The sequence below is a fragment of the Drosophila teissieri genome, chromosome 3L (genome assembly GCF_016746235.2).
Source record: "Drosophila teissieri strain GT53w chromosome 3L, Prin_Dtei_1.1, whole genome shotgun sequence".
NCBI classification, from domain to species: Eukaryota; Metazoa; Arthropoda; class Insecta; order Diptera; family Drosophilidae; genus Drosophila; species Drosophila teissieri.
This window is the reverse complement of record NC_053031.1, coordinates 6245446-6264290: the sequence shown is the minus strand read 5'-3', so window position 1 is coordinate 6264290 and position 18845 is coordinate 6245446. Positions and strand designations below refer to the sequence as shown.

At 42.8% G+C, this 18845-nt stretch overlaps 1 protein-coding gene across 5 annotated transcripts in view; it reads left to right on the top strand.

The window, feature by feature from the left end:
* Positions 1-881: 881 nt before the first annotated feature.
* LOC122618133 (band 7 protein CG42540) overlaps positions 882-18845 on the top strand; it is a 36118-nt gene continuing 18154 nt past the window's right edge. For 2 of the 5 annotated variants that reach the window (XM_043794280.1, XM_043794279.1), the window contains exons 1-2: positions 882-1583; positions 7491-7590. In XM_043794280.1, the coding sequence (XP_043650215.1) occupies positions 1533-1583; positions 7491-7590 (151 nt within the window). In that variant the 5' untranslated portion in view covers positions 882-1532. Of the gene's footprint in view, positions 1584-2603; positions 2897-2950; positions 3035-7490; positions 7591-8286; positions 8299-12625; positions 12956-18845 lie in introns of those variants that run through there. The other 3 variants (XM_043794283.1, XM_043794282.1, XM_043794281.1) reach the window with 3 other exon arrangements.

Here is an 18845-nt window from a genome sequence, read left to right as displayed (position 1 = left end):
TGCTAGACAAACTCGACCTGCTGACAGCAATCGATTGAGAGCGTGTGTGCAGTGCTCGAGATTAATGATAACTGCTCGACTCGGAGTCGGCTTAGAAAAACCTGGGGGTTCCCCCTTGCCAATCCCAGTGAACAAGAAAGCGCTGGTTAGGAGCAGCAATAGATGGGAGCTGGATAGACAGATAAAGTGGAAGGAGGGTGCTCCAGCGAGAGACTTCTTTTTGAGTGGCGCCGCCTTCGTTAGCTGCAAATTATTTCCAAGTGCTGGCAAAACAAAGGCACAGCAACGGCACAGCAACGGCACCAACAGCTCACAACATGCAACATGCAACTCCGGCACTCGGCGCTTGCCACTCGAATTGCGATCCACTGGATGCTGTTTTCCTGCTGCTTTGGAACGCAAGCTCCGGAGTTGGATGTGTGTCACGTTGAGAGGGGAATCCCCAGAATTCCATATACATACTGGGTGAGTGGCCGGAGCGAAGGAGTTCCGTTCGCTTGCCCCTTTCGGCTTGAGCTGCCTTGCGCCGGCGCCCAAAAGCGCGCCACACTTTTTTGTTGCCACACACACTCTTTATCGGCCAGCATCATCGGCTTCCGTCAATTTGCGGCGCTTCAGAGTGAGATGCTGCATGGAGGCATGCCAGGCTGTTTTTAGAACATCCTTATGCTCGGGCCGTCGATTCAACGACGACGACGACGATGATGGCGATGCGATGTGGACGAGGACGAGGACTTTGGACTCGACTCGTGCCTGGCCTGGCTATAAATGTTTTGTTTTTCTGCAGTTTGTTGTTAGTGCTGAACGGCAGTGAACGGACAGCGCTTGTTGGTTGTTGGTCTCTCGCACACACAGGGCCCGAAAAAGTTGAGCTGCCGTTTTTCGAGGGAGTTTTTGGCACATGTTTTGGTTCCGCTACAGCTTCTTTTCCTCTCCGCTGCTTCCCGATAATATTGCATTTTTGTAACTTCGGTTCTTCGCCCATGTGTGTGGGCTGAAAACTCAAAACTACCGCCCAAATCGAGTGCCAAGTGACCAGAAATACACAACACACACACCCCCTTCTCCATCAAAAAAAAAAAGAGGGACAAAGACAATCACACAAGACATCAACGGAAAGTGCAAAAACCTTAGATTAATCTTAGATCGACTGCCAAAACTCAGGCGGCCACAAAAAAGGACAGCAACCTACGAATTTCTCAGTGTGTGACATCCAAATTCTATATTCTATAAAAAGCCAATAAGCCAAAAACAACAACAGGTGTTTCAGCTTTATCTATTGCCAATACCAATGAGCCACAAAATAATTAAGCCCAGCGGCAGCAATTAGCATTTGTCCATAATTGATAAGCAGAAACTTTCATTTAGTGCGTGTCAATTTTAATAGTATTCGTATCCGTGAGCTGCGTGCTGCCTGTGTGTGTGAGTGTGCAGGTGCGTGTGCTAGTGTGCGTGTGTGTGCTGGTGTGTGTGTGAGTGCGTAGGGGCTTGTATGTGTGTGGCTTCTGTGCTCGGCGCACGTGCAACGAAAGATGGTCGAGGAGTTCCTGGAGAAGTTGCCAGAAATCGACACACGCTACGAGGTGAGTTCCACTCGAAAAACATAAAAACTTTACACTATAAACGACACAGCCGTGAAAAGGAAAAACAAAATATAGTGTTAAATATACTGAAGCAGCAGTCTTAAAGCAGACCTAACAGTAAAAGAAAAGCATTTGAATACATCTAACATTTTCCTTTTACTTCCCAACACAAAATCGTAAACCACTTTGACCATAAATACCTATAGTGTACTAAGCTCTTCAGTAAAATATGTATTCAAAGTTGAGCTCCTAGAAATGAAGCCTCAAAAAAAAGTTTTTTTAAATGTAGTACTTGTTTAAAATGTTATATCTGGGTGCCCCAAAAAAAATCTAAACTATTTGTCTTATAAATCCACTTCATTAAACAATGCTTTAAACAGACTTAAAGTCTTAGAATCAGACGCTCAATTAGAATTTAAAAAGATAGGCAATTAAATTATTACCTGACCTGCTTAAGATCTCTATTAAAAATGTAAGTTTCAAATAGATTTTACTTAAATGCATTTGTATGTTCTTGAAACTTGCCCAATATTGTACCAATCATTTTAGATATTTTCGCACCGTGTACGGCTGGGTCTGTGCTCCATTTCCCATTGTTGTGCTGCGTTCCTTTATTTTTTAATCACATTGCTGGGCTGTTTACCAAGGCTTTGTTCTGTGCTCCCTCAGCAGCTGCTGCTGCTGCTGCTGTTGCTGCTTTTACAACAGCTAAAGCTGTACTGCTCCAGCTTTGGGTCTTGCTGTTTTAGCTGCACTGGCAGTGGGTAAATATCCAGCGGCGGCCTTTGTTTTTTAGCCCAAGCACCTGGCCAACTTCCTGGCAGGCGGCAGCCTTTCCTGGCCGCCATTCAAACGGCTCCCCAGCTCGCTGTTTGTTTTGGCATTCAAATTACATTTCCCTACATGGACATGGATTCGCATTATGCTGAGTGCACGTTTGAGCCGGGGATTGTGAATGGCAAGCGGAATGTACGCCAACTGCGGCCCGGATATTTAATCAGTTTGCTGCTGTCTGTTGAGTGCTGCAGTTACACACTGCACTTAGTCGCATTTTGCATTTCGCATTTGTTTTACGGCGAATAATATTTGGCCTAAGGTTTTCCAGCAGCCGGATGAAACACAGCCACCTGAGGCCGCTCAGCCCGGCATTAGCCCAGATCCGGATCCTTTGTCTTTGTCTTTGTCGCCTGGAGCTTTGGCCAAATATTTGGGTTGTCATTGACTTGGCGATGGCTTTGGCTTAAGTGTGGTTCGGGGTCAAAAGCCACGTTAGTATGGGAAGTCTCTATATGATATGAGTCTCTAAATTCGATGTAAGTGCAGACGCTGATTCCATATTTACATTCAGATTTGTGCATGTTTTTCAGTGCACTTTAAATATGCACACTGGTTGTAGTGCAACTGCCACTGGATAATCACAAAGGATCACATTCAAGTGGATTAAAAACACAGTATGCTGGGAAAATAAACTAAATCAAACTCGTTAGTTAAATAGCTGACAAGGTTATTCTATGTGCAACTCTGTAAACTTTTGGTATTAGTGGTCAAACTAGAAATTATTCAATGAAATTCCCAGAAACCCACAGTTCAATTCCAATTACATTTTAAACAATTCTACAAATGAAGTAACCACAAATCGAGAACTCTTTAGCTGACTTTAGTTGGCACATCGATTATGTCTTCAGCTGCTTCATTCGTCGCTCAAACTTTCGTTCTCCGATATTTTTTGCCAGCACTTGAAAGTTGGTCGTAACACTACTTAGTTGTTCTGGCCGGGCCAAGAGCCCTGCACGCAAAGGGAGAGCCAAATGGGATGGTTGAGTCAACAACTTGAAAGGCAATTAGCGCACTTCTCGTTCGGTCTTAACTGGGTTGGGCTGCGTTGGCACTGGGTCATCGGGGCCAAATGCGAGTCATGGCCAACAGTTTAGCGCGCACATTAACTTTATTAGCGCGATACAATTGGGTAAACAGCGGCAAGTGCACGCACACATCCGCATCCTCATCCACACATGCTCATCCACACATACTCATCCACATATCCTCATCGTTGCAAAGACAGCTGAGTATATCAACAGTGTGTGCTGATAATTATGCGGCACATTGGGAACAATGGCGCCCGACCCTCGTAAGCCCTTTATGCCACACGAAACGAGGCGCGGACAACGAAAGCCTCGGAAAACTAATAAACAACAGCAGAGGCGCCTGTTTGGGTGTCACTACGCAATCGCGATCAATAAAAATTAATTATTCAGCATACATGCATATGCGGTAAAGTACAGGCCATCAACTTTCGCTAGCACTAATCCCGCCGATGGCTTATTTATGACCAGCACATATAGTATAGCGACTGCCTCCCTTGAAATTCAGATGAGCAGTGAGAGAAATCTGGGTGCAACTTGGAAGCAACAGGGATTCTTAAAAAGCAATCGTATATCTCGGTATCTGGGTAACTGAGCTTATAAATTTGGTTTCATACGATTAGATACCTCTATAGAGAATTGAAAATATTAATAACATTTTGACAGAAAGGTGACCTAAAGTACGCAACACTTAAAACTTAAAACAAAGAAGTAGGATCCCAAATGTTTCATAATTCATTTCCTGATGGAGAAGCAAAGTTTGATATTAAATTTTTTAATAAGCCCATTCTTTTTTGCCAGTGCACTTCCACGCGTGCTGGGATCCGTATCCTGGCAGGACCTTTCTTTGTGCGACTTACAGCTGCGGCTTTCGGTCGCGTTGTCGCTACAATATACCCGTTAATTTACATGACAAAGTGGCAGGTCGTCGCGGTCGGAAAAGCGATGGGAAAAAGGGATGAAAACGAGCTGGCCACCGCCGACAGACAAGTAAATGAAAATGTTTAAATTTGCCAAGGCAATTCAAACAAAAACGGCTGGGACCGCACTAGAGGCCACAGCGAAGATTCGAATAAAAAATTCAATTTCAGCCGGACATCGAATTTCAGCCACTGTGTCCTTGACGTGGCAATTGCATTTAATTAAATTCGAGCGCCGCGACCGACAATTTTCCAAATTGAAATCGATGCCAACGACAGTAATGTCAAAGTTTTGTCAACACACATGAACAGGGAAAATTTAGAAATGTGGCAAAGGTGAAATGTGCTGACGGTTTCTTATCGAAAGTTTGAAAGCTCATTTCGGTTGCCAGCACTTCCCACGTGATTCATGCAAATTGCACACAAGTCCTTGTGGCAACTTTGTGGTGAACTGAAACCTAATTTGCAGAAGTATTCATGCGGAAAATTCGCCAGAATCTATGTGACAATATTGTACTGTGATATTTATTAGTGTACTTTTCCGAGTTCTACTACTTGTTCTTCAATTAAAATGGTTTATCGCATCAGGTGCTGCATTTGAATTTATTTTCTAGGCTTTTGAAGTTTTTAATTTCTCTTTTTCCTTTATTTTTTTCCATAACATTTATCCATGCAATCCATGCACACATTTTTTAATGGGCTTTCAATTTTCTGCTTTATCTAGCAACATTTACATTTCGCCATTATAGTTTCACTCTTTTATTATTTTTTCATAAATTATTGTTTTTTTTTCGTATATTCTCTTGGTAAAGAATTTATGCAACGCAATTTTAAGGGAAACATTTCGCAAATGCACTTTAATATATAATGCTATTCGGCTTTTGGCTTGTAACCTTTAAGCCACCATTTCAAAGTGCCATTTTCCCGCATTCATGGGCTCCACCATTGATATTCCATTCAGGTTTAGTTTATTTGCAAAACAAAAAGCAATTTCGGCAACATTTTAATTGAAGCCCAAAAACCTGTCGCTCCGCCTTCTGCTGTCACCTGCACACACCTGTTCCAAACCCACTCACCGGTTGGCTTAGAGCTCAGTGCTCTGTGCTCAGTCCGCTATCCTGGGACATCCACTCCTGGCTATAGTCCTCCGTATCCGCACATGGCAGATACGAGTGTATCCAACTGCTGGCAACGAGCCAGCGAGGAGCAACAACGACAACAAGGTCGAAAGAGGAACGTTGTCGTCGAAAGTTTGTCACATTTTGCAGGCAAAAACATTTTCAATATGCAAAGGCCGTTAATATGACAGTCGGAAAAGCAGTTGGTGAGCATTCGAAACTCCGCATACAAGCCCATGCATTTAAATTGCCTCTGTTTTATGGGCCAAGTATGGGGCAGCATGGCGTATGCGTAATATGCTGCATAATGCGTGTTTAGATCAAAATTGAATGGCGCATTATACATGTCGAATACGTGACGTCCTCAGCCGCTTCATCATGTGCCCTCAGGCTCAGGATCACATTTTCACTGCATTGTCCAAATGATTCGAGTTCCTTCTTTTTTTTTTTGCGTGTTTACCAAACGAGTGTGAGTGACAGTGCTGATTTTCCCCTGCTGCGCCGGAAAATGGTTTGTTTTCCCTGGTTTTTGCTTTCAATCGCTTTCGGTTTTCATTTCGGGCCATCAATCAAACAATTATTTGCTGAAATAAATTATAAACTCCAACACTCGGAAGCCGCAGCAATCATCAACCAGCAGAAAAGAGCATAGATTGCAGTTTATTGAGATAAATGTGGAATTTTATTTATTTAGCTAGAATCACGTATGCTGGGGGTCTCTTTTCTGTTTGTTATTTATTATAATACTTTTTTAAATTGGATTTATAGCTTATATTTTACCATGAACGCAATAAAATTATTATGATATATTGAGGTTTTATTTTTCAGCTCATATAATTGTACATTTTATTTTATTTTATTAATCAAACTGCTTGTTCCGGCTTTTTGACTTCCATATTTCAAATTTTATCATTTTAGTAAAATCACAAAAAAATGTATCTCATTAAAAATTATATTATTGCATATGGTTTCCCATTCAGCTCTTGAACTTGAATCCATTTGACATCAATGAAATTAGCAAGAGAATGATTGGATTTAAATATTCATGCTTTGCAATCAGTTTAAGTGCATGTAGGCTTTCATATTCATAATTCTCAAACTATTATTTAATATTTCTGCAAATAGTCAATCATCTAAACTACTGTTTAATTCATGTTTCACACAGATAGAATGACTTGTAGCTGGGTAACATCTTCCGTTTCCATTCTCGTTTCTCATGCCAAATCAAGGAAATCAAAGTGAAATATTATACAGCTGGTAAATCCTTTCACTCCCTTCATTTTGAGTGCATTGAGCACCACTCACACAAGAAATTTCACCAACTAATCCAAAGGAACAGCACCAGCTAACCGGACGATCAGAATGCGTTTATTACCACGCTAATCCCATAAATTCATTAATAAATGTCGACGAGCGAGCCGAGCATAATCCATTTTGCTCAATCTCCCCCCGTGGCAACATCCGTCCCCCTTTTTCCCCCTGGGGCCACAGTCCGCTGACTGCACACAATACAGATACATACATATATCCGGGGGAATATATCACGGCTGGCTGGGCAGGAGCAGCTGCTCCACTGGGCTCTTCCTGTCCGGGCAGCTGGAACCAGTCAAAGTGGCAAAAAAAAACAAAAACACAAAAAAGTGCAAAAAAGAAAATGGAATGCCTTTGTTGGCACTTCAACAAAAGCGCAGGAGAAAAAACCGCAATTTATCTAGTTCATTTTTCCTACCAAACCAAAACCCCTGCACACAATTAAAAACGTAAGGGAAATTCAGGAAATTTATTTGGCCGCAGGACATGCTGAAATAAATGCAATTTTTGCGCCACTCCTAATTAGGTTTCCACACACATTTTTCCACATTCTGTTGTTTTTCCCATGGCCATAACTCCCGCCGATAAGCAGACGGCTAACATATGGCGTGGGCCGATGATTGATGGGAGTTTGTGGCAACCATGTTTGTGTTTTCCGCTACTATATACTATATATGCTGCGTATCCTTTTTGCAGGATATTGTGCCCATGGAACAAGTGAGCTCGATGGTCTCCAACGGCGGTGGCAGCGTGGCCATGCAGCGCGATGATGAGTACAGGAATCGGATCATGAAAAGTAAGTGTGTCGCCGGTGGCAGCCGAAAACAGAGACCCCCTCCAATCCCCCCCAAAAGCCCTAACCACGCCCCCCCTCCATCCAATCACACAGAGAGGTAACGAAACTGGCAGGACCACTATCCCTGACCTACTGGCTTTGCAGTTGACATACTTAGTTTAATCCCAACACCCAACACCCAAACCCACACCCATATCATGCCTATGCCCATGCCCATGCCCATACTCATGCCGCAGCAGGAGGGGCAAATAAATAGCGTTTCACATTTCGCTTAACCGTTTTGCATCCCCCTCCGCCACGCCCATGTCTCTGCATGCCTTTCACACACGCTGCGCCTTACTCTTAGCCTAGATTTAAGCCAAGCGTAGATGCAATCGTCATTTCGACACATATAATACATATATATATATATAAACTTATATATAGAAATACGAGTGAAACACATACGACTTTGTGCAATTTGTAAATTCGTCGACTAACCAGTTTCTTTCCTTTAAATTATATATCAAACGTAAACTCATTTCATGATGCTTGCCCGAAACAAATTCGACGAATTTGGAACGCTCTCAATCTGTACAAAATTGCATTACAATTATCAAATAACGAAAAATGCCTCATCAAAATCCAACTAACCAACTAACTAACCAAAATCAACCAACCAAACGCTTCTCTCTCACATCTCTCCATCATCTGTAGTACGTAGACTTGGTGAGTGCAACTTGATTAATATTTAAATAACAACTCTTTCGATTCGAATTCGGTTTCGGTTTTCGGATTTCGGGTTTGTATATACATTTAGTATACATACGCATAGCATAAATATGCGAGCTGTGTGCAAATATGCACATCACTTTTGTGCTGGTAAGTATGATTTCATTTACAATTGAGATAGTTTAGACCAAAATTAAGTTCCGAGTGCATAAATGAAATATTTACAGGCGCCTGATTGCTCTCTAGTGCTCAACAGGGCGTATGAGCAATGCATGTTGGTTTTCCTGTGCGCCTGTGTGTGTGTGGTGTGTGTGCAACGCATTAGCATTACATCCACATTTGCGTTTACCAGTAAAAGGAAATGGTCTCGGGGGGCGTATACTTACTATCTGTTTGTGCCATATTCCTGCCGGGCCCTTTGCTCGGTGGCCTTTCAGTCCGCCCGTCCGTCTGAAAGACAACTTCATTTGGGCCAACTGAGGAGCTCATAAACCATAATGCTGACCTCCACCGTAAATTAACGTAGCAGCGCAGAAGGAGGTCCTTAAAAAAAAAAGGGGGAAAGGCATTTTTCATCATTAGTTAATTTGGGTTCCCAGTTGTCCACCAGCGACGGTTCGACCCATAAAATTTAGCATAAACTTGGCATTTAGCAGCGGCAAAGGAAAACAAAAGTAGGAAACAAGTCATTTGCAGGCCAATGACAAAAGCGGGTCGGAATAAAAGAAATTAAAAACGCTTGGCTGGGCCCAGTCTAACCCCATTTTCCATTTTCCACAAGCAAACCAAACTCCACCCGGGAATTGGCTGCCAACGAAAATGCAGAGGCACTCAGTTCAATGCTCTGGTTGCTGCAGCAAAAGTTAAGAAAATCGCCTTAGACGCGAACGCAAACACAAAAAAGCCATATAAAGCAAATATTTCATGTCCTTCATTGAAAAACTTTTCGCAGCCTTTTTCACTTTGGTGCACAGCAAAAAGAATAAGCTCTCAGTGGGTTTTGGATATCTTATGACCTTTAATTTAGATCTCTATCTCTTAATGTTTGAGTTATGGGTCGACTTAAATTGCTTGCCAAAAATATTCAAATTACACGGGCAGTTCACATTGCTACAAATATATATTATATTGCTAAAAATATGTGATAAAGAACACTTACTATAATGTAAGTAACTTTCTTAATATTGAAACTTAAAACTCAGCTTACAAATTAGTAAGAGCTCAGTTTCTTGCAAACCCAAAGTTTCAAGTACTCGCCTCGTAATTTGTGCTGTGTAAAAGGGCAGAAAGTTTTCCTTGCTCGTTTCGGTTATGAGTTTTCCCGCCCAAAAAGCCAAGAAGAAAAAATAATAAAATAAATGTCTGAGCATTTTTCCCCTTTCGGCCAGATTCAAATGATACGTTTGAAGCACATACTTGATGCGCACAGATTTTTCACAACTTTTACGAAGGATGCTTGGCATTCTGGCCAAGTGGAGAGCAAGGATATTGCATATCGATCCGGCTCGAGTTCCCTAAGGACATGGAGCCAGGCGGAAAGATGACAGTTAAATGCTGGAAATTGACTATTGAATAGTTGGCAAACAATTGGAAACTGTTTTCTCTCTAAGGAAAAACCCCTTCTCACGCAAAAGGGTAGACTTTAAGAATCCCATTAATTAGGCCGTCTTTAGAGGCGTTGCTATCTGTCTGTCCTCTCTCCCTCTCTCTCTTGGCTAAACAGTCGGCCAGTTTAGCTGCCATTAAAGCACAATAATAGGCTCTGTCGACTCCAGTCTCGTCAGTTTTCAGCCAGACACTGGCAGTTGGCCAAGAAGCGCTGACAATACGGCTTGGCAGACAAAAGGCCCGGCCAACGCAGCCCAGAAAATGACGCATTCGGGTGCAAGTGCCTCATGTGGCCTCATGCGGAAGTTGTTAATTTGACGCACAAAAGGCAAATGGCGATAGAATCTGGCACAAGTGGCGTTTTAGCACGAGACGCTAACGGCCAGCAACAGCAACGTGGTGCAACAGGACGTATACGTATTCCGATAATTACCAACAGGACAGCGCAGCAGCTTGGAGACTTTCCAGTCTTAACTTGTTGCCAGAATGGGGCTCTAAATTCGATGTGCAAGTATGTATATAGCTTGTATAGCCTGGCAACCGAAGTGTATGGTGGTGCATCCTGGCAAAGTAAACACAAGCAACTAATTAGTGTAATTTATTTCAATACGAAAACTAGTTTTTGCTCGTTAGCCTTAAACGGAAAATGAAATTACCAAAAGCAGGTAATTGCATGAAAGGCAGCAAATTCAATTTATTGACAGTGGCATGAAACTAATACATTAAAGTGGGTTTTAATTCTAAGCATTTTTTAAAGGATATGTTGTAATATGAGTTTCAGTTTATGGATATTCACTTTTTAGAGTCCTGTCTGTTTTGCCTTAAGCTTTCAGTGATTATAAAAATATAAAATATAAGACGGTTTGTGCAATATGGCCTTTTAACGAAGTCTCTTATGTCCGGAATATTCATTTCAATATTTATTTCACTCACTGTAAGTGATATTGTTCTTTTCACAGTTTATTTAACTTGCTGTTCGAAAAATAATACCCCTATTCCTGGACTATGCATCCTTGAGCTCATCGGCTGCATTAGGTTTCCCCTCAGCTGGATAAATGAATACGGCCTCTCAAATATTTACAATTCAATTTGACATACACAAAGATAACGAGCCAGCAGTTGCTGCTGACTGGGGCATTAAATATTCAGGTTTATGCAAGCATGTAAATGCCAGCCGAGAATCGGCGAGGATATCGCCAGGAGTCGAGTCCTTTCGCCAGTTTACTGCCTCCTGTTTTCTGTCCACGGGAGCAACCGGTTGAGAGTCCAGACTTCGGTGCCTTCGTCGTTCGTGGCTGCGAACTGGGCTTAGAACATGCTAAAATGGCCTACTTGCTGGCCCAAAGAGGGGGGGCTTCGCGTTCGCTGGAAGGGGGAGCACAGATGCGACAGTTGACAACGCGGTCGAGTTGACTCAAGTCGACTTGACTCGTCTTCACTTGACTGATGCAAAAGCATCAGCGGCAGCCAAATGAGCACTGGCATAATGAAGACGGTTGCGGGGGCTATTTTCCACAATGCCATCGGCTCGCTAACGGGTTGGGGTGCACTCAAAAAAAATTATTTAAATACTCGCTCATTAGAAAACGGCGAATGAGTCCTTACTTCTAGTTGCGGAACCTACTTAACAACTCATTGAAACAGAAAGTAATTGAACTACTAGCTTGAACTTAGGAAACTTAACCTTAAGTTTCAACCGAAATCGAACGAATTCGGTATAACTTCTTCGAGTGTATTTATTGTAATATATATTTCGGTGCTGCATCTATGTTCCATGTAAACTAGTTCGAGGTTGTCACCAACAAAGGATGCGCTGCACCAAAGCGAATGGTCTCCGTTCCATCTGACATCTGGCATCCGGCAGTCCACATCCTGCATCCTTGAGCTGAAAACGTAAGCGGAAAGTGGAGAACGGCGAACGGCGAACAGTAGTTTGCAAGCTATTAACTTGTCCACTGTCAATGGCAATTAGCATAAATTGCGACCCACTCTTGACCGCCATCAATTGTTGTCTAAGCGCAAACAAAAGGGGGGCAGCGAAATATACCCGATAAATACGTAAATAATTTTAAAACCCTCGTTCAGTTCGCTTTGGTCTATAAACTGCAACAGACTTGTGGCAAACGAGTAGCGGATAGCGGACAACCAGCACGTTGCATGCCCCCAGGAATTGTGTTGCTATTAAATTAGTTTTCCGTGTTTCCGTGTTCGATTCTCCAGTGCTCCAGTGCTCGTGTTCCGGTTGGTGGCCTACCGATTAAGGATAGCGTATTAAAAACTCCGTATTACGGATTACGGATTACGGACTACGGACTACGAACTACGGACTACGAACCACGATGAGTCTCAGCAGCAGGAACGCCATCTTACGTACGACTCACTTGACAATCGCAGTTGGTGCACCGCACTTTGTTGATGTTGTGGCTTTTCCTTTGTGGTCGTCCTAATTTAAGTGAGGAAACTGTGGGCAAAAGCCCAGCTCCTGGAACAGAGCCAGCCAGCCAGCCAGTCAGCCAGAGCAACCGCTCGGAAACTTTGTGCCCGAAAACTTTTTAACAGAGTTCTTGGTTGAGAGCGTGCTGCTTAAAGGGGAAATTAAATAAACGAAAGCGGTGGCAAACTCAACCAAAAGTTGGACGAGCAGTTTCTCTCTGTGTGTTCGTGTTTGTGTGTGGCAATTAGCAAGTGGCAGGAACTTCAATTTCAATCAACAAAGGTCCGTCGCAAAGCATCAAAATATCGGACCGCACGGACAGCCTGTGGCAAGTGACGGCCACCAGCATGCAACAGCCACCACCACAGCGGCACGGTCGACCTGCACCACAGCACCAGCACCAGCACAGCCAGTACAACCAGCACCACCAGCACCACAACCAGTGGGCACTGCACCACCAGAACCACTCGAACCAAACACCGCGCACCACCGCCAGGCAAACCATGTTGGGCAGCAACCACAGTAGCCAGCGGGAGACCAGCGTGTCGCCACGCCGTGTGGCAGTCGACACCACCGCCTCGGGATCCACCTCCGGATTCGGTTTCGATCGGGGTAAGCACTGAATAAGGGACTGAATAATCACCAAATTGAACAGATTTATGGCCGATATCTTTTTCTGATCGGCCACAAAAATAAACAATGTCAAATGTCCTGAGGGAAATATCCTGTAAAAAGTTTCAGAGGTCGGATGAACAATGGCTAATTTATGCTGGATAATTGGAAAATTATACTATGCTCCAGAGAAACAGTTTGAAACAATAGCCATTTTCTATATATTTAAGAAATATTTTCTGGATACAAATGTTTACTTTTTCACCAGAAAATATATCTGTGTAAAGCATAATTTATGCAAAAAGTTGTGAGCACAATTAAATTACTTTAAGTTGCTTTGACCTAATTTAAATTTCCCGGGAAAAGATCGTGAAAAATCTATTACTAAGTGTTATCTTGCTATTTTCCCTTTCTCAAACGCCGTGTTCAGTTTCCTGGAACCAGATTTATGACTACCTTCAGCATAATTATCCTCAGCGCAGTTTCATAACTCCAACTATAATTTATAATCCCGGGCTAGGTACCTTTAAGTTGCTGGGCTTTTAATTAAATCCTCGGAATGCTGGGGCGACATTTTTGCCGGAAAAGAGGAAATCCATTGAGAAGTGGGTGTAACTCAGCAGAAATATGTTCGAAAAATTGCCGAGGCGTGTTCCCCACAGCGTCAAGAGGAAATGGGAGTGGAGTGGAGTTGAGTTGAGGAACATAGGAGTGCAGTGGACATGGACATGGCGGATGGGGTGGGCGGCTGAGCGCAGTGTGTGGGCGTGGCACATATGCAGGGACACACACACACACACTTCCGCTTCCCTGGAGCTCCACATCCGGACGCCATAATTAAGTTTTACCAGCCAGGGAGCAAACACCCCGTTGCCCAGCACACTCGACCACAGAGAATCCGCATCGCCAGTCGGTCGGTCGGTCCCTGCTGCACTTTAATTGATTTCCAAGTTGGCCACGTTATCAGCTTTTGGCTGTTTGCAGCCACGCCAGTCGCACCACTCCTCCTCCTCCTCCCCCTGAACCCTCAACCCTTTATCCTTTTGGTTTTGCGTAAGCCACTCTGACCCCGCCGGTTCATCCTGGCGCGTCCTTTGATCGCGCTCCCCGTGCAGGACAAACAATGAGGGGTTTGATTAATTCTCGGTGCGGTTAGCACAGCGGTGCTGACATCAGCAGACTGCCAACGCGTGAGCTCATACAGTGAAAACAAATCTAGGTCAAATTACAAACCAGCTTAATGTTTATTTGTACTTTCAGATAGATTGTAGTAAGCAAATAAATTAAATCTCAAGATTTCAAAATCATTCGAACACTCTTTACTGAAATAATTTTTAGCTAAAGAGTTAACCATATATAGAAAGTTGTTCAAGCTCAGCAAGTAATTTCCCCAGTGTTCTCACTGTTTTCCATTAAGAAAAACTGTAGGCAACTGCAGCATAACCACTACCCGCAAAATTATTAATTACGGCTCCCGGGAGTTTTAAGCTTATCGAAATCGGCATGTAAACAGCAAGTAATGAGTGAAGCAGTGAGGAAAATGGATTTCAGCTCCAGACTTTGAGTTTCCTTTCAGTTCGCCGAAAAGTCAAGAGTCTGCAGCAGAAACCAATTAATATAAAGTGCTTCATGCCGCGCTGGTCATTCGCAGAGCATATGTCTATATAATAAACTGTATGTGAACGCTTAACATGCCGTTCACAATGCTGCGGAGAGTGAGACATAAATATTTCATGCCTCCTTCGTGGGAAGTAACAGCGACATTATCGAGGAAGCGTCCAAAGGATAGTCACCAAAATAAAGTATGAAATCAAGCGGGAAAATGAACAAACCAGCAGCTAAAAGGGAAAATGGAAAAGGCCAAATACAAATGGGGAAACGGGACGAGAAAAGGACAAAATGTCCGACACTCGGCGGCGACATCGAAATCGACAACGACATCGAGGTCCGGCGCCGTTTGGCATTCATTCATTGTGTGGTCGCGGGGCAGGATATATATAAAAAGTATCTATAGACATATATATAACATATTATATATATATATATGTGTATTCACAAGCCGATTCACCATTGACAAAGTCAGGAGCAGAACAGCAATGGCGGGAACAGTGGGAGCCGAGGCTGAAGACCCTGAGCCAACGTTGAATTATTGGCAAGCATTTGCTCGGCCAGTTTTTCATTTCGCTTTTCATTTTATTGCCCGGCGAATGCGAGTGCGTCGTCAATGTGTGTGTGTGGTGTGTGGTTATGAATTATTGATTGGGAGATAGTCCGCCGTGACAGTCGGTCTACTTAGCAAGTCGCATGCCAAAGATGAATATTCCATCTAATGATGGCCATTGATTGCTGGGCTCAAAGTGCACCGCAATCTCAATCACAAGCACCGAACAAAATAGATTACAATTTTGCCAGCTGAAAAGGCTTAGAATTATCTCATTGAAATAATAATAAATAAAACAAAATATATAATTTTATAATATGATTGTCATATATTATATCTGAAGCTCTTTAACAAAAAACGATTTATTGACATTGCTCAAAATTCATTAATGCAGTACAGCTCACTTTTTACTTCTTACTTTTTCGCTGTTTATTCAAAGTTACAAAAGTATCTGCCACTATCTGTGGAATCTCTGGAAAAAGTTCGAATTTTTTCAGTACCACAACTTTAACGAGAATTGAAGGAGGGAGGCTCCTTGGTCGCTGCCCAATCAGTTTCATAAACTGAACTGGCATATTTCATTCGGCCACGTTGGCGGCGTCGAATAAATTCCGACTCCGTCTATTCATATTTTATGAGTGCGAAAGGAGCAGTGGATCCAGCCATAATGCTAACGAATATACGGGTCCCTGTGCTTCCGTAATTCTTCTCCAATTGATTCCGAGCTGGCGTAAAACAAACGCACAACCTACATAGTACATAGTACATACACATTCCCTCTTTTTCCCTTTCAACGGGCTCCTTTAGAATTTCGCAACAAGCCGCAGATACATGGTAGTTACATTGCACTACCAGTTGTACTTGTGGCCATGTTCGAGCAAACTTTGCTTAACTTCTGGCCCCTTATAATCGAGAGCAGGCGGCGGCAAAGCGGGGCAAACAAACAAGGCTTGAATGTGTGTTTTTGTTTGGCCGAGTGTCTCGGAAAACTTTCACTGCGCGACAGGGACAGTAACCTCATATGACAATAATTCGACGCATTTGTGTCACATCCCTTCCACCAACACACACTCACACACGCACACCAGTTTTCCCTCGCTTTTTCGCAACTGCCGCCGGAAAAGCGCAAACGTTGACAATTGAGAGGGGAACTGGCAAAGATAGGGACAGATATCTCTTCGCCTGACCCCTTGCCTCGGGCCTCGACAATTGCACAGCAGACCATTGTTACAGTAGCATCTCGCAGCAGCACCACCCAGCCATCGGAGCCACACATCTAACACAGCTAACCCACCCAATTCCACCCACTTTCACCCAATTCCACCCACTTCTCCCCTTCGGACGTGCTGCTACACTTCCGTTAGCAGTTAAGTGCGACATATTTGCCTGGCTAATTTCGCACAGAGAGCGCCGCAGGACTTTCGGTTCAAAGTCCTGGACCTGGGCCGAAATTCCTACACCGCGAAATAAATCAAGATCTAAATTTAGGATCACAAATCAAGCTGCCAGAATGTCAGGCTTGTAAAGCCCAAAAATTCTTTAAAATGTATAATATTCGTTATAAAAATACTCCTATTTAACGAATTAGCCATAATATTTAGTGTGCAAAATACAGACGCCTTTAAAAGCTGTGCAGCTTTTGAGGTAAATGTGTAAATATTTTTACAGAGCCCACTATTCAATTTTGAATCAATTCTTAAAACTGGCTTTAAGAAATTTAATTTATGTAAAAGCCTCACATTTTTTTAAACGCTCTACAGCTTAATTGAGCTGGAAACTCGGCGTCCATACAAAATAGATGAAAAATTGTTGGAACTTCTACACACACATATGTGTGCATACAGTCGCACACTTGCCATTTTTTTGGTTTAGGCCATGTTTGTGACATCATTCGTCCGTCTTAGTTTTCAGCTCTCTGCCATCCTGACAGGAAAACCCGCCCAGCAAATCCTTTGCCCCTCATCACCAGATAAAAAATCGTTTTTATGGCTTTCGCAGCTTTGTCTTTCGATAGGCAAAAAAGGACCGCCTTTGTTTTTATGTGTTCGTCTATTAAACCTGCGTATGGCGAAATAAAAGCCAGGGGCGGGACTCACTTAACTGCCATCCGGTTGTGGTTAAGAAGTTCTGCCTTGTCTTTGGCTATGAAATTCTGTTAGGAATAGCTGAGTTTTAGCCTTGGAATCGAAAGCGGTTTAGGAATCGTCCACTGTGAAATTCTCTTTGAAACCTCAACTTTTCCATGCAGTCTTATCTAGCTTTGCCCAATGAAGCCATTCCGTTTAATAGAAAATGCAAATCGAATGGAAAACTAGTTTTTTGCTGCTCTAGAATGAGTGGAAATAGAAGTGGTAGTAAAATAAGGAAATCCCTAAAAAGTGATATTAAAGAAAAAGAGCAAGGGTAAGCAAACTGTGTTCGAGTTTTAAAAACACACATTTTTTTCTAGACACCAAAAATCGATTGCTAATAGCTCTTAACGCGAAATTTAACCTTTAATGGAAGGCAATAACACATCCGGTATACCCAATGTCCCTGCTCTCTCCGTGATTAGAATCTGGTGCCAAATGTGTGCACGTGCAGCACATGAGCAAAGTAACCGAGTGCCAGGCCATTCTGGTGGACTAATAATATGGTAAAGCACCTAGTCTGGCACTCGAGTGCCCCATTTGTCTGCAAAAGGGAATATGTGGCAATACCCAAATCAATCCGGACATTAATCAACATCCCGAGATTAATTAACTGCTCCGCCCTGCTTCAGCGTGGAGTGCTCCCTTTGTGGAGCGATGTGAATGAATGTCAAACATAATGACACTCATACGCACTGTGGGACGACAGTTGACACCGTGTATGGTGTATGCTGTATCAGATGCCTCGTCATGTGCCCGTTTTTTGTACTTCAGGGAGTAACCGTCATTATATTTTTGCACAAGTAAAAAAATTTCCAATCAGGGGTTTAATAAAAAGGTTATTGAATTTATGAACATTTATCCATCGCCTTGCAAACATTTAGTTTCTAAAGATTGCTTGTGTTACCATTTCTTGATATATAACTTTAGTTAGTATTTAGTTTAGGTAATAATTAGATGAAAAGCATTTAGTATTCACTGTTAATGGTTTAATGCTACCTTTTTCCAAAACCTTATTTACTTGTATATACAAAAAAGCTGTAATCGAAACTGATGAACATTTCTAAACACTTCCTCAAGTTGTCATACCATTGTCTTTTACAAACTTATAGGTCAAGCATCAAAGCAGTTTGATTCATAAATTGATTTGCAAGAGTTATGGATGTAATGTGATATTTTAAAACATGTTTGCTATTTTTTCTGTGTGCACCGCCACCAGAAATAATACCCCACGACTCCCCCCATTGGTGCTTAATGAAGCGTAAACGGTAATTGACAGCTCAAAAGCAAAAGCAAAGCTCAGGAGCTGCAGGTGACCTAAAATATTCGACAGTTCGACAGGCTTTGGCTTCGGAGGTGGGTTCATTAGAAATTCGCAGTGAAGCGTGGCAGGCGGTGTCAGGATGTGTTTTTCTAGCCAGGATGATGATGGTGTGGCAGTGGCACCGGAGCCGGAGCCGGTGCTCATGCTCGCACATATCATTCCATGCCAGTTAACAAACACAGAAGGTACTCAGTACAGAGTACAGAGTACAGGGCACTCTTGTCTGAAAACAATGGATGCGAGTGTCGAAGCAGGTGGTTTTGTGTGTATGTCGAA